At 47.2% G+C, this 15,909-nt stretch overlaps 1 protein-coding gene across 1 annotated transcript; it reads left to right on the forward strand.

The window, feature by feature from the left end:
• Positions 1–7,447: 7,447 nt before the first annotated feature.
• On the forward strand, positions 7,448–12,551 carry LOC112253676 (pro-opiomelanocortin A). Its single transcript, XM_024425614.2, has 3 exons — positions 7,448–7,651; positions 8,600–8,722; positions 11,736–12,551. Exons 2-3 carry the CDS (start codon positions 8,606–8,608, stop codon positions 12,315–12,317), a joined length of 699 nt encoding a protein of 232 aa, XP_024281382.1. The 5' UTR covers positions 7,448–7,651; positions 8,600–8,605; the 3' UTR covers positions 12,318–12,551.
• Positions 12,552–15,909: the final 3,358 nt, after the last annotated feature.

A 15,909-nucleotide genomic window follows, 5' to 3' on the forward strand; every position in this document is an offset into this window, starting at 1 on the left:
AGACGGAGAGAGGAGAGACATAGAGAGGAGATGGAGAGAGGAGAGACAGAGAGACAGAGAGAGGAGAGATGCAGAGGAGAGACAGAGAGAGGAGAGACAGAGAGAGAAGAGGAGAGACGGAGAGACGAGAGAGAGGAGAGACAGAGAGACAGAGAGAGGAGAGACGGAGAGACGGAGAGAGGAGAGACGGAGAGACAGAGAGACGGAGAGAGAGACAGAGAGACAGAGAGAGGAGAGACGGAGAGAGGAGAGACGGAGAGACGGAGAGAGGAGAGACAGGAGGAGAGACGAGAGGAAAGGAGAGACGGAGAGACGGAGAGACGGAGAGAGGAGAGACGGAGAGAGGAGAGGAGGAGAGACGAGAGAGAGACAGAGAGGAGAGACGGAGAGAGGAGAGACGAGAGAGAGAGAGGAGAGAGGAGAGACGGAGAGAGACGGAGAGAAGAGACGAGAGAGGAGAGACAGATAGAGAGAGACAGGAGAGACGGAGAGAGGAGAGAGGAGAGACAGAGAGAGAGACAGAGAGACAGAGAGAGGAGAGACGGAGAGACGGAGTGAGAGAGACGGAGAGAGAAGAGAGAGAGAGGAGAGACGGAGAGAGGAGAGACATAGAGAGAGAGAGCGGAGAGAGGAGAGACAGAGAGACAGAGAGAGGGAGAGACGGAGGAGACGAGAGACGAGAGAGAGGAGAGACAGAGAGAGGAGAGACAGGAGAGACGGAGAGACGGAGAGAGGAGAGACGGAGAGAGGAGAGAGGAGAGACGGAGAGAGGAGAGACGGAGAGAGGAGAGACGGAGAGAGGAGAGACGGAGAGGAGAGACAGAGACGGAGAGACGGAGAGACGGAGAGAGGAGAGACGAGAGAGGAGAGACAGAGAGAGGAGAGACAGAGAGAGGAGAGACAGAGAGAGAGACGGAGAGACGAGAGAGAGAGGAGACAGAGAGAGAGAGGAGAGAGGAGAGACGGAGAGAGGAGAGACGGAGAGAGGAGAGACGGAGAGAGGAGAGAGACGGAGAGGAGAGAGACGGAGAGAGGAGAGAGAGACAGAGAGACAAAGGACAGAGAGAGGAGAGACAGGGAAAGGAGAGAGGAGAGAGAGAGACGAGAGGAGAGACAGAGAGAGAGAGACAGAGTGAGAGAGACAGAGAGAGAGACAGGGAGAGGAGAGACAGGGAGAGGAGAGAGAGAGAGAGATGGAGAGAGGAGAGACGGAGAGACGGAGAGAGACGAGAGAGGAGAGGAGGAGAGACAGAGAGAGAGAGAGGAGAGACGGAGAGAGAGACGAGAGAGACAGGAGAGAGAGAGACGAGAGAGGGACGAGAGAGAGACAGAGAGAGGAGGAGAGAGGAGAGAGAGGAGAGACAGAGAGAGAGACGGAGAGAGGACGGAGAGAGAGAGAGGAGAGAGAGAGAGAGAGAGAGAGGAGAGACAGAGAGACAGAGAGAGGAGAGACGGAGAGAGGAGAGACGGAGAGAGAAGAGAGACAGAGGAGAGACGGAGAGAGGAGAGACATAGAGAGAGAGCTGGAGAGAGGAGAGACAGAGAGACAGAGAGAGAGACGCAGAGGAGAGACAGAGAGAGAGACAGGAGAGGAGAGAGGAGAGACAGAGAGAGAGGAGAGACGGAGAGAGGAGAGACGGAGAGAGGAGAGACGGAGAGAGAGACGGAGAGACAGAGACGGAGAGAGAGACGGGGAGAGGAGGAGGAGAGAGGAGAGACAGAGAGAGGAGAGACAGAGAGGAGAGACGGAGAGACGGAGAGAGGAGAGACAGAGAGAGGAGAGACAGAGAGAGAGAGACAGAGAGGAGAGACAGAGAGAGGAGAGACGGAGAGAGACAGAGAGAGGAGAGATGAGAGACGGAGAGACGGAGAGAGTGAGGAGAGACAGAGAGGAGAGACGGAGAGAGGAGAGACGGAGAGAGGAGAGACGGAGAGAGGAGAGACGGAGAGAAGAGAGAGGAGAGAGGAGAGAGGAGAGACGGAGAGAGGACTGAGGGGAGACGGAGAGAGGAGAGGAGGACAGAGAGACAGAGAGACAAAGAGACAGAGAGAGGAGAGACAGGGAAAGGAGAGATGGAGAGAGGAGAGACGGAGAGAGGAGAGACAGAGAGAGAGAGACAGAGAGAGGAGAGACAGAGAGAGAGAGACAGGGAGAGGAGAGACAGGGAGAGAGAGACACAGAGAGAGAGATGGAGAGGAGAGACGGAGAGGAGAGACGGAGAGAGAGGAGAGACATAGAGAGGAGAGACAGAGAGACAGAGAGAGGAGAGACGGAGAGAGGAAAGACGGAGAGAGACAGAGAGACAGAGGAGAGACGGAGAGAGGAAAGACGGAGAGGGAGAGACAGAGAGAGGAGAGAGAGACGGAGAGAGAGAGGAGAGACAGAGAGGAGAGACGGAGAGAGGAGAGACGGAGAGAGGAGAGACGGAGAGAGGAGAGACATAGAGGAGAGACGGAGAAAGGAGAGACTGAGAGACGGAGAGAGGAGAGAGGAGAGACAGAGAGAGGAGAGACAGAGAGGAGAGACGGAGAGAGGAGAGAGGAGAGACAGAGAGAGAGACAGAGAGACAGAGAGAGGAGAGACGGAGAGACGGAGAGAGGAGAGGAGAGAGAGACGGAGAGGAGAGACGGAGAGAGAGAGACATAGAGAGGAGAGATGGAGAGAGAGACAGAGAGACAGAGAGATGCAGAGGAGAGACAGAGAGAGGAGAGACAGAGAGAGGAAAGAGGAGAGACGGAGAGACAGAGAGAGGAGAGACAGAGAGACAGAGAGAGGAGAGACGGAGAGAGGAGGAGAGAGACGGAGAGACAGAGAGAGGAGAGACAGAGAGGAGAGACAGAGAGACAGAGAGAGGAGAGACGAAGAGACGGAGAGAGGAGAGACAGAGAGGAGAGACGGAGAGAGGAGAGACAGAGAGGAGAGACGGAGAGAGGAAAGAGAGAGAGAGAGACGGAGAGAGGAGAGACGGAGAGACGGAGAGAGAGACGGAGAGAGGAGAGACGGAGAGAGGAGAGACAGAGAGAGGAGAGACAGAGAGAGAAGAGACAGAGAGGAGAGACGGAGAGAGGAGAGAGGAGAGACAGAGAGAGGAGACACAGAGAGACGGAGAGAGGAGAGACGGAGAGGAGAGACGGAGCGAGAAGAGACAGAGAGAGGAGAGACAGATAGAGAAGAGACAGAGAGGAGAGACGGAGAGAGGAGAGAGGAGAGACAGAGAGAGGAGAGACAGAGAGACAGAGAGAGGAGAGACGGAGAGACGGAGGAGGAGAGACGGAGCGGAGAGAAGAGAGACGGAGAGGAGAGACAGAGAGAGGAGAGACATAGAGAGGAGAGCTGGAGAGAGGAGAGACAGAGAGACAGAGAGAGGAGAGACGAAGAGACGGAGAGAGGAGAGATGGAGCGGAGAGAGGAGAGACAGAGAGACAGAGGACGGAGAGACGGAGAGAGAAGAGATGGAGAGACGGAGAGAGGAGAGACGGAGAGAAGAGAGACGGAGAGAGGAGAGACGGAGAGAGGAGAGACAGAGAGAAGAGACAGAGAGGAGAGACGGAGAGAGGAGAGACAGAGAGTACCAATATAATGTGATTCACCAACTTTACCTCCCCCTTCTCCTTCCCCTACAGCAGACCCACTGCTGGCAGCTCTCATTCCTTCCTCCCATACTCACATGCATACACTTACAAAGCCATTTGACCATTCTCTGTAAGCCCTCGGATTCATAGAACTCTCTCTCACACACACACACACACACACACACACACACACACACACACACACACATACACTCCTTATGAATCACTTCAAATTGCTAATCTGTCTATCTGAGTTTCTCTCTCTCTATCTCTCTCTCTCTCTGTCTGTCTCTCTCTCTCTCTGTCTATGTCTGTCTCTCTCTCTCTCTCTCTCTCTCTCTCTATCTCTCTCTCTCTCTGTCTGTCTCTCTCTCTCTCTGTCTGTGTCTGTCTCTCTCTCTCTCTCTCTCTCTCTGTCTCTCTCTCTGTCTGTCTGTCTGTGTCTGTCTCTCTCTCTCTCTCTGAGTGCTTGGAGGGTGAGGCTGTGCTTTTAACTTTCGGACCAAATGTAAGAGAAACATTGTTGAAAGGAACATGTTTATCTATGTGGAGTGTTCCTACCCTCCTGCCTGATATTCTGCAGCACTCTGATTCATACAAGGCCAGGATTCAATCCGATTGCCATGTAAAGGTTTAGGCGATGTGTGCAGAGTGTTTACCGTGAATGTGGTCTCCGTGAAGGCTGGAGCATTACCTTTTAAAAGGTGCATAGCTGAATGGGAACACTACTCGCCACATTTTCAGTCTGCAAAAACGGCACTAAACTCAGTAAAAAAAAATACCTTGCAATATTGTACATTTTCCTTTTTTACGATGTCCTTAGGAATGGCAGTGAACATTTATGTGGATGTAAACAGTGCTAAAATGTTTTGCATATATCACAAACTCCTTTTAGGATGAATCACCAAACTGTCTGACTCAAATGATTCCAAGCAAACTCCCTCCTTTTCAAGCTTCCAGTCTGTTATTCAAACTCAATCAGCATGACAGAGTGATCTCCAGCCTTGTTCTTGTCAACACTCACACCTGCGTTAACGAAAGAATCACTGACATGATGTCAGCTGCTCCTTTTGTGGCAGGGCTGAAATGCAGTGGAAATGTTTTTTGGGGGATTCAGTTAATTTGCATGGCAAAGAGGGACTTTGCAATTAATTGCAATTCACCTGATCACTCTTCGTAACATTCTGGAGTATATGCAAATTGCCATCATACAAACTGAGGCAGCAAACTTTGAAAATTAATATTTGTGTCATTCTCAACTTTTGGCCACGACTGTACAGTGTTGTAATGATGTGCAAATAGTGAAAAGAGAAAATGAATTAACATAAATATAGGTTGTATTTACAATGGTGTTCGTTCTTCGCTGGTTTCCCTTTTCTTGTGGCAACAGGTCACAAGTCTTGCTGCTGTGATGGCACACTGTGGTATTTCACCCAATATGAGTTTATCAAAATTGGATATGTTTTTTCAAATTCTTTGTGGATCTGTTTAATCTGAAAGAAATATGTGTCTCTAATATGGTCATACATTTGGCAGGAGGTTAGGAAGTGCAGCTCAGTTTCCACCTCATTTTGTGGGCAGTGAGCACATAGCCTGCCATCTCTTGAGAGCCAGGTCTGCCTAGGCGGCCTTTCTCAATAGCAAGGCTATGCTCACTGAGTCTGTACATAGTCAAAACTTCCCTTAATTTTGGATCAGTCACAGCTGTCAGGTATTCTGCAACTGTGTACTCTCTGTTAAGGGTCAAAGAGCATTCTAGTTTGCTCTGTTTTTTTGTAAATTCTTGCCAATGTGTCAAGTAATTATCTTTTTGTAATACTCAATATTTTTTTTAATGCCCAATAGAATAAAATAAAATGTGTCTTGTGTCTGTACCAGATACACACATACACAATATCCAGCAACTTCACACAGCCATTGAAGAGGAGATGAACAACATTCAACAGTCCACAATCAACAACCTGATGAAAGTGAAGGAGATGTCGCGCTGCATGAGGCAGATGGGGGTCACACCAGATACTGACTGGTGTTCTGATCGACGGGCGCTACCTTTTTATTTGAAGGTATCTGTGACCAACCGATGCACATCTGTATTCCCAGTCATGTTTACATCCATAGATCAGATTAGAGCATAACAAATTTATTTAATTTGACTGATTTCCTTAAATAATAAACAAACTGTAGCTCTGAGAAATCTTTGCATGTTGCGTTTAATTTTGTTCAGTAACTTCTTTTTCACTGACTCTCTTTATACAGGCTTGATGTACACACACACACACACACACACACACACACACACACACACACACACACACACACACACACACACACACACACACACACACACACACACACACACACAGGGTCAGCATCAGTGCAGAGCCCTGGATGGAGAGCTAGAGTGATTATTTGAATCAGGTGTCCCACCATGTCTCACCATTTGAGTGAGATTGGTTGTTTTTATGTTTATATATGTTTATGTTATAAAATGTCCAACACGGTGTCCTGTCCTCCTGTTTCCATCACATCGTCCCTGTCAGAGATGATATCAACGAATGTAAGATGATCCAAGCCAATGTTGTTCTTTTTCTTCACATTTTGTCTTAATGGGAAACTCTGTCAATAAACTGTTCCATCTAAGAGGAGATGTTCAGAGGTACCCGTGTGTTTCCATCAATGAGGTCATTCACTGAATGGCTTCTCCACTCCACAAACCATTAAAGCTCTTTGCGCCCCCAGTGTGTGTGTGTGTGTGTGTGTGTGTCAATCCACAGGCTCGTACACAACAAGCCAAGGTCAGATCTAATGGCTTTTCTCTTGTCCATTTCTAGAGTTAGAATGAAGTTAGACACTCTGAGACCTTGTCACTTAGCAGTTTCCCATTGAATGACCCCTGTGTGTGTCTTTGTGTGTGCGTGAATGCACGGGTTTGTGTGTGTGTGTGTGTGTGTGTGTGTGTGTGCGTGAATGCACGGGTTTGTGTGTGTGTGTGTGTGTGTGTGTGTGTGTGTGTGTGTGTATGTGTATGTGTATGTGTGTGTGTGTGTGTGTGTGTGTGTGTGTGTGTGTGTGTGTGTGTGTGTGTGTGAATTTAATTAAATTGAATGTGAATGGCCATTGACACAGAGCAGATCCCCGTTGAATGGCTAGAGCCTTGACAAGAGGTCAACAGAGGTCATCACCCTCTTGCCACCCTCCTATTCTCTCCTCCCTCCAACCTCCAGTCACTCCATCCTGTCTGTCACTCAGCCTTTAATCTCTGGTGGACAGACTGTCAACATAAATGGCACCATTGATCTGTCTTTATACTAAGGGGGCCCCCCGATAGCTAACAACAAGAAATAGATCCGGTGTTTGTGTTTTTTCGTCACTGGTTATTTGAACAAATCACGATTTGGCAGGTTTTTAGTATCTACTCTTCCTTCTAGCATCTTCTTCATATCTTCCTCCTGACGGACCCAGAGTTGACACAGCCTCTTAAAAGGTGTTAATCCAGACAGGTGTTAAATCCAGTAGACAAAAGAGCCAGATGTCAGTCAGTCAGCCCTGGACCACACAGATCAGAGTAACTCCACACCTTCAGCATACAGACGACAAGCTTCCTCTTCTGACAGCATGGCAGACCCTCGATAATCCACCTGTTCACTCCGTTGACGTTCAAGTCCCTAACTGGTGGACAAAGACTGGACGTTTGTCATGTTGTTTGTTGTGCGTTGGACGCTCATCAGGTGTACACACTTAATCCTTCTGGTGTGTGTGTGTGGCTTTCTTTTCTTAAGGGCTGTGGTGTGTGGGGGGGGGGGCAACCCGGGGCTCTGGGTGGCCTTGAGAGCCACCGTCACTCAGGTTCAGGTATAAAAGAGAGAGGGCCAGAGACAGAGAGACACACACACACACACACACTCTCAAACATACACACTCTCGGACACACAGACGGACAACAGTGCAGACACTGAAGAAGACAACTCCTCGGAAGAGAAAAGTGAGACTGGTTGGAGGAAAGAAGAGAGACAAGAGAGAGACAAGAGCGAGAAGAGAGGGAGAAGAGCGAGAAGAGAGAGAGAAGCTTTGGCGACAGGTTGGTGACATCAGATTAATATTATTTAAATTTGAGAATTATTATAAACAGAATTCTGAATTCTAAAGTTTATATTTCCGATTATCTAGAAATGATTTATGTTGTAATGATAATTAAAATTATATAATTATATAGTTCTTTAAAATGATTGCCATTAATTAACATGATCATTTTACTAAATTCTCATTATTCCACTAAATCACATCTAGTCCTCTGCTGCAATGGGGCGTTATAATTGATTAGGCAAATGTTTAATATTCTTTACTTGTTCGCATAAAAAAAGTGAGAAAAGTGGTGTTAGCTCATAGTCAGTCTGTCAATCAGTCAGTCTGTCAATCAGTCTGTCTGTCAATCAGTCCGTGTGTCAATCAGTATGTCTGTCAATCAGTATGTCTGTCAATTAGTATGTCTGTCCGTCAATCAGTCTGTCTGTCAATTAGTCCGTCCGTCCGTCAGTAACACCTGAGTCATGAGCTTTCTAGGGAAAATATAAAGTGTCATTGAGTCGTGAGAGAAATGCCACTTTTTTTTTGTCACCCTCATCTGCAATCCTTCAATTAATGACGACGTTCAGAAGTCGATTACAGCAGTAATCTCCACCAGCTGCGTGGAGGGTGCTGTGGACTGTATGTTACTCCATGTGTCCCTGTAGGGGAACCCTCTGAGAATTATTTTCTCCAGATATAAACATTTAAGATCAGAGAGAACTGTTTCTGGTTTCAAAATAGCATCTTTTTACAGGTTCTATTTGGAACCCAGCTTCTTTTCAACCCAGGTGTGTTCCATGAGTCCATCTGATCTGGAAATGGTTCTATTTTGACCCGTTTTCAGGGGGTTCTCCTACAGGGACAAATGATCCTACATAGCACTCTTTATTTTTTCTGAGAGTGTAGTTTAGCCGCATCATGCTGTGAGTGTGTGTATAACTTTGTTCTGTGTGTGTGCAAGGTGAAGATGCTGTGTCCTGCGTGGCTATTGGCTGTGGCCGTGGTGGGCGTGGTCAGAGGGGTGAAAGGTCAGTGCTGGGAGAACCCTCGCTGTCATGACCTCAGCTCTGAGAACAGCATCCTGGTGAGCTAGAAACATTGCAAAGAAAGAGCAGAATGTTTTCCAAATGTTGTAAGAGAGCGGTTACGACTGAGTGTTATTCTACTGCTACACACCTAACCTCTCTCTCTCCTCTCTTCTCTCCCTCCTCTCTCTCCTCTCTTCTCTCCCTCCTCTCTCTCTTCTCTTCTCTCCCTCCTCTCTCTCCTCTCTTCTCTGCCTCCTCTTATTCTACTGCTACCTCACCTCTCCTCCTTCTCTCTCCTCCTCTCTCTCTCTCTTCTCTGCCCCTCTCTCTCCTCTCCTCTCTCTCCTCTCCTCCTCTCTTCTCTCCCTCCTCTTCTCTCCTCTTCTCCTCTCTTCTCTGCCTCCTCTCTCTCTCCTCTCTCTGCCTCTCTCTCTCCTCTCTTCTCTGCTCCTCTCTCTCTCTCCTCTCTTCTCTTCCTCTCTCTCTCCTCCTTCTCTGCCTTCTCTCCTCTCTCTCTGCCTCCCTCTTCTCTCTTCTCTCTCCCTCCTCTCTCTCCTCTCTCTCTTCTCTGCCCTCCTCTCTTCTCTCCCTCTCTCTCTTCTCTGCCTCCTCTCTCTCCTCTCTTCTCTGCCTCCTCTCTCTCCTCTCTTCTCTGCCTCCTCTCTCTCTCTCTCTTCTCTGCCTCTCTCCTCCTCCCTCCTCTCTCTCTCCTCTTCTCTGCCTCCTCTCTCTCCTCTCTTCTCTGCCTCCTCTCTCTCCTCTCTCTCTCTCTGCCTCCTCTCTCTCCTCTCTCTCTGCCTCCTCTCTCTCCTCTCTTCTCTGCCTCTCTCTCTCTCTCTTCTCTGCCTCCTCTCTCTCCTCTCTTCCTCCTCTCTCTCCTCTCTTCTCTGCCTCCTCTCTCTTCTCTGCCTCTCTCTCTCTCTGCCTCCTCCTCTCTCTCTCTCTTCTCTGCCTCCTCTCTCTCCTCTCTTCTCTGCCTCCTCTCTCCTCTCCTCTCTCCCTCTCCTCTCTTCTCTGCCTCCTCTCTCTCTTCTCTGCCTCCTCTCTTCTCTCTCTTCTCCTCCTCTCTCCCCTCTTCTCTTCTCTCTCCCTCCTTTCTCTCCTCTCTTCTCTGCCTCCTCTCTCTCTCCTCTCTTCTCTGCCTCCTCTCTCTCTCCTTCTCTGCCTCCTCTCTCTCCTCTCCTCTCCCTCTCTCTCTCTCTTCTCTCCCTCTCCTCTCCTTCTCTCCTCCTCTTCTCTCTGCCTCCTCTCCTCTCTCTCCTCTTCTCTCTCCTCTCTCTCCTCTTTTCCTCTCTCCTCTCTTCTCTCTCTCCCCCTCTCTCTCTGCTCCTTTCTCTCTCTCTTCTCTCCTTCTCTGCCTCCTCTCTCTCCTCTCTTCTCTGCCTCCTCTCTCTCTTCTCTTCTCTGCCTCCTCTCTCTCCTCCTCTGCCTCCTCTCTCCTCTCTTCTCTCCTCCTCTCTCTCTCCCTCTCTGCCTCCTCCCCTCCTCTCTCTCCTCTCTTCTCTGCTCCTCTCTCTCCTCTCCTCTCCTCCTCTCTCTCCTCTCTTCTCTCTCTCTCTCTCCTCTCTTCTCTCCTCCTCTCTCTCCTCTCTTCTCTCTCTCTCTCTCTCTGCCCTCTCTCTCCTCTCTTCTCTCCCTCCTCTCTCTCTCTTCTCTCTCCTCTCTCTTCTCTCTCTCCTCTCTTCTCTGCCTCCTCTCTCTCCTCTTCTCTGCCTCCTCTCTCTCTTCTCCCTCTCTCTCTCTGCCTCCTCTCTCTCTCTTCTCTCCTCCTCTCTCCCTCTCTCTCCTCTCTTCTCTGCCTCCTCTCTCTCCTCTCTTCTCTCCTCCTCCTCCTCTCTTCTCTCCTCTCTCTCTCTGCTTCTCCTCTCTCTCTCTCCTCTCTTCTCTGCCTCCTCTCTCTCCTCTCTTCTCTGCCTCTCTCCTCTCTTCTCTCTCTCTCTCTTCTCTCTCTGCCTCCTCTCTTCTCTCCTCCTCTCTCTCCTCTCTTCTTCTCTCCTCCTCTCTCTCCTCCTCTCTCTCCTCTCTGCCTCCTCTCTCTCCTCTCTTCTCTCCTCCTCTCTCTCCTCTCTTCTCTCCCTCCCTCTCTCTCCTCTCTCTCTCCTCCTCTCTTCTCTGCCTCTCTTCTCTCCTCTCTGCCTCTCTCTCCTCCTCTCTTCTCTGCCTCCTCTCTCTCCTCTCTTCTCTGCCTCCTCTCTCTCTCCTCTCTTCTCTGCCTCCTCTCTCTCCTCCTCTCTCTCTGCCTCCTCTCCTCTCTTCTCTCCTCCTCTCTCCTCTCTTCTCTGCCTCCTCTCTCTCTCTCTCCTGCCTCCTCTCTCTCCTCTCTTCTCTGCCTCCTCTCTCTCTCTTCTCTGCCTCCTCTCTCTCTCCTCTCTTCTCTGCCTCCTCTCTCTCCTCTCTTCTCTGCCTCCTCTCTCTCTCTCTCTCTCTGCCTCCTCTCTCTCCTCTCTTCTCTGCCTCCTCTCTCTCTCCCTCTTCTCTGCCTCCTCTCCCCTCTCCTTTCTCTCCCTCTCCTCCTCTCTTCTCCCTCCTCTCCCTCTCCTCTCCTCTCCCTCTCTCTTCTCCCTCCTCTCTTCTCTCCCTCCTCTCTCTCCCCTGCTCCTCTCCCTCTCCTCTCCTCTCCTCTCCCTCCTCTCTCTCCTCTCTCTCTCTCTCCCTCCTCTCTCTCCCTCCTCTCTCTCCCTCTCCTCTCCCTCCTCTCTCTCTCCCTCTCTCCTCTCTCTCCTCTCTCTCTCTCCCTCCTCTCTCTCTCCCCGCTCCTCTCCCTCCTCTCTCTCTCTCCTCCTCTCTCTCTCCCTCTTCCCTCTCTCTCTCTCTCTCCTCTCCTCCTCTCTCTCTCCCTCCTCTCTCTCTCCTCTCTTCTCTCCCTCCTCGCTCCTCTCCCTCATCTGTCTCTCCTCTCCGCTCCTCTCCCTCCTCTCTCTTCTCCGCTCCTCTCCATCTTCTCCCTCCTCTCTGCTCCTGTCTCTCCCCTCTCCCTCCTCTCTCATCTCTCTCTTCTCCCTTCTCTCTCTTCTCCCTCCTCTTCATCCCCTCTCCCTCCTCTCTCTCCTCCCCGCTCCTCTCTCTCAGGAGTGTATCCAGCTCTGTCGTTCTGACCTCACCACCAAATCTCCCATCTTCCCCGTCAAGGTGCATCTCCAACCCCCGTCCCCCTCCGACTCTGACTCTCCTCCCCTCTACTTACCTCTGTCCCTCCTCTCCCCATCCTCCCCCCTGTACCCCACGGAGCAGCAGATCAGTGTGTCCCCCCAGGCCAAGCGTTCCTACTCCATGGAACACTTCCGCTGGGGAAAGCCTGTGGGCCGTAAGCGTCGGCCGGTGAAGGTCTACACCAACGGTGTGGAGGAGGAGTCCTCCGAGGCCTTTCCCAGCGAGATGAGACGAGAGCTGGGCACCGACGACGCCATTTACCCCTCCCTTGAGCCTGGGACTACGGAGGGGGGCGAGGCAGAGGGCATGGAGGGGGTGTTTAGTCTTCAGGAGAAGAAAGACGGCTCGTACAAGATGAACCACTTCCGCTGGAGCGGACCGCCCGCCAGTAAGCGCTATGGAGGGTTCATGAAGAGCTGGGACGAACGCAGCCAGAAACCACTGCTCACGCTGTTCAAAAACGTCATTATCAAAGACGGACAGCAGAAGAGAGAGCAGTGAGGGAGGGAGGAAGGGGAAGAAAAGAGGGCATTGGGGGAGAGGAAATACCATTTCCAGGGTTGAGGGAGGAAGAGAATGTCACTGTAGGACTTAGAGCCAGTAAGCTCTCATTTGATTTGCCATTAGGAGACAGACCTGTTTTGTGATTGGCTAAAAGCACTGTCCTCTGATGTAGCGATGATGTTAGCTAATACTGTAATTTTGTCTCCAATAAAATCCTAACTCTGTACAGAACCATGCTGTTGTCACTGAGTGATGATTACATTATTTATTGGAATGTAATATTTTTGTAAATGAAACATTCCAACCAGGGGATGGAACTGAAATCATTTTCCAATCGTTCCGTTACGAACAGAACCCCTATTATTTTTGTTCCAATCCAGTGTTCTGTTACGAACAGAACCCCTATTATTTTTGTTCCAATCCAGTGTTCCGTTACGAACAGAACCCCTATTATTTTTGTTCCAATCCAGTGTTCCGTTACGAACAGAACCCCTATTATTTTTGTTCCAATCCAGTGTTCCGACAAGAAAGGAAAGTTCTGAACCGGTTCCAATCCAGTGTTCCGACAAGAAAAGAAAGTTCTGAACCGGTTCAGACCCAAAACAAGTAACGATTCACGTAGTTCCTTTTTGTACATTTTTTTACACATGAAATCATAACGGTTTTACAATATAGCTCATAAATTTACTCTGCCCATGAGCACGGATAGAGAAGCTTGCTATGAGGAATCTGTTCGATTGGTCAGATAACTGCAGGTGTGAGATGTGACTGAAATTTCACGGTTGGGGAAAGAGTGAGAGAGAGAGGGGTGGACACGAAGGGGGCTTGGCGCTGAACATCATGACATGACGTGAACTGGAATGTGTTTAAGCTATTACTATTACTAAAACGTATTATATACTAAACATTAGGAATATTTTTGGAACAAAACATAAAACATGAAGGGAGCATTGGGCCAGTAACCGAAACGTCGCTGGTTCGAATCCCAGAGCCGACTACGTAAAAAAAGTTGATGTGCTCTTGAGCAAGGCATTTAACCCTAATTGCTGTGGATAGGAGAGTCTACTAAATGGCAACAAAAACATGATCAATAATAGTTCATTGTTTTTTAAAAGACAAAAATGGTTCTGTTTCCATTCCTCCAAAAATGCTGTTATTTTTCAGTTCTGTTCCCTGAACTGGTTCCAACCCCTGATTCAACGATACTTTTGTATTTTATTGCAAGCAACCACAGTCTAGCAGTTTTCATTTACTGACACAATGCCCTGCATCTCACCATGTACACACAGCACAAACACACATCTGTTAAAATTCTAGATTTTAATTGTATATTCATTATTCTATGTACAGCTGTGACAGAGAGAAACAATTAGACATAACATCACAGAGTCAGGGAAGAGTAAGACAACACACACACACACACACACACACACACACACACACACACAAAGACCATACTTTAACAGACAGGTGTACAAACCAATGCCGACATGCGACTGGTAGGGACATACACAGAGGTCCAATAACAGCATAGGTTTCAATGCATGATCATGATAATACCAAGGAACAAAAGCATTGAATCACACATCATCACCAATATTCATCAACTAGAACAAATCAATGATTTTGCTATGATTTGTCATGAATATTGTGACTAGATTGGTTTCAGTATAACAACTACAACAGATGAACTGAAAGAGACACTTTGCCTTACACACACACACACACACACACACACACACACACACACACACACACACACACACACACACACACACACACACACACACACACACACACGCTGAGAACAAAACATCAGAGCATCCAGTATCAGATCTCAAACAAGACGCCACAGCATCACTCTGCATGTCTTGTTTGACAGTATTCTGTTTTCAGAGTTTGATTAAATATTGACATTCAGAGTATTACTGGAAACAGAGATTACACTGACACAGTGAGTAGAGTAGAATATAGTCGAGTAGAAAAGAGTAGAATAGAGTAGAATGAAGTAGAGTAGAAAAGAGTAGAATAGAGTAGAATGAAGTAGAGTAGAAAAGAGTAGAATAGAGTAGAATGAAGTAGAGTAGAAAAGAGTAGAATAGAGTAGAATGAAGTAGAGTAGAAAAGAGTAGAATAGAGTAGAATGAAGTAGAGTAGAAAAGAGTAGAATAGAGTAGAATGAAGTAGAATATAAAATAGTAGAGTAGAAAAGAGCAGAATAGAGTAGAATGAAGTAGAGTAGAATATAAAATAGTAGAGTGGAGTAGAATATAAAATAGTAGAGTGGAGTAGAATAGAATATAGTAGAGTAGAAAAGAGTAGAATAGAGTAGAATGAAGTAGAATATAAAATAGTAGAGTAGAAAAGGGTAGAATAGAGTAGAATATAATAATAGAGTAGAATATAATAGAATAGACTATAATATAATATAATAGAAGAGTAGAATAAAGTAGTGTAGAGTAGAGTAGAATAGAGTAGAATAGAATATAGTAGAGTAGAAAAGAGTAGAATAGAGTATAATGAAGTAGAATATAAAATAGTAGAGTAGAATAGAGTAGAATAGAGTAGAAAAGAATAGAGTAGAGTAGAATATAGTAGAGTAGAAAAGAGAAGAATAGAGTAGAATAAAGTAGAGTAGAGTAGAATAGAGTAGAGTAGAGAAGATTGGAATAGAGTAGAATATAATATAGTAGAGTAGAAAGGAATATAATAGAGTAGAGAATAGTATAATATATTATAATAGAGTAGAATGGAGTAGAGTAGAAGAGAGTAGAGTAGAATATAATAGAGTAGAATAGAGTAGAGTAAAATATAATTGATTAGAGTAGAATAGAGTAGAGTGGAATATAACAGAGTAGAATAGAGTACAGTAGAATAGAGTAGAGTAGCATAGAATAGAGTAGAGTGGAATAAAACAGTAGAATAGAGTAGAGTAGAACAGAATAGAGTAGATTAGAATATAGTAGAGTAGAGCAGAATAGAGTAGAGTAGAATATACTAGAGTAGAGCAGAATAGAGAAGAGTAGAATATAGTAGAGTAGAGTAGAGGAGTTCAAAGTAGTGTAGAATAGAATAGAGAAGAGTAGAGTACACCAGAGCAGAGCAGAATAGAATATAATATCATAGAGTAGATTAGATACGGACACTGTTTGATTGGTATTAGTACACAGTGGGGTAGTTCAGGGGGGGTATGATGTCACAAAGCAGAATCAAAGAATCAGCCTGCTAACTTTCTGTGTTTCATACTGAAAACAGACTTAAAAGTGAAATTGTATAAATTAAAACAATATATATTCTTAGTAACTTAAAGTTATCTTTGCTGACGGTGTGGTCCTGCTTTTGTGGTCCACTCCTCAGTACATGGGAGGCATCACAGTGTCAAACACTCAATAACATTCACTTTAGTCACTGGTTCACATTCAGTAGGAACACACGTGAATGTACAGCGTATGTACGCACACACATACAGACTTTCTCTTGTGATGTCACAGTATTGCTGAACTATATAGAGTTATTGCTGTATACAAACACACAACAACATGGATTACATGCAATGATGGTTGGGGTGTTCCATTGGTATTTCAATGGA

This window comes from Oncorhynchus tshawytscha, linkage group LG11 (genome assembly GCF_018296145.1).
Source record: "Oncorhynchus tshawytscha isolate Ot180627B linkage group LG11, Otsh_v2.0, whole genome shotgun sequence".
NCBI classification, from domain to species: domain Eukaryota; kingdom Metazoa; phylum Chordata; class Actinopteri; order Salmoniformes; family Salmonidae; genus Oncorhynchus; species Oncorhynchus tshawytscha.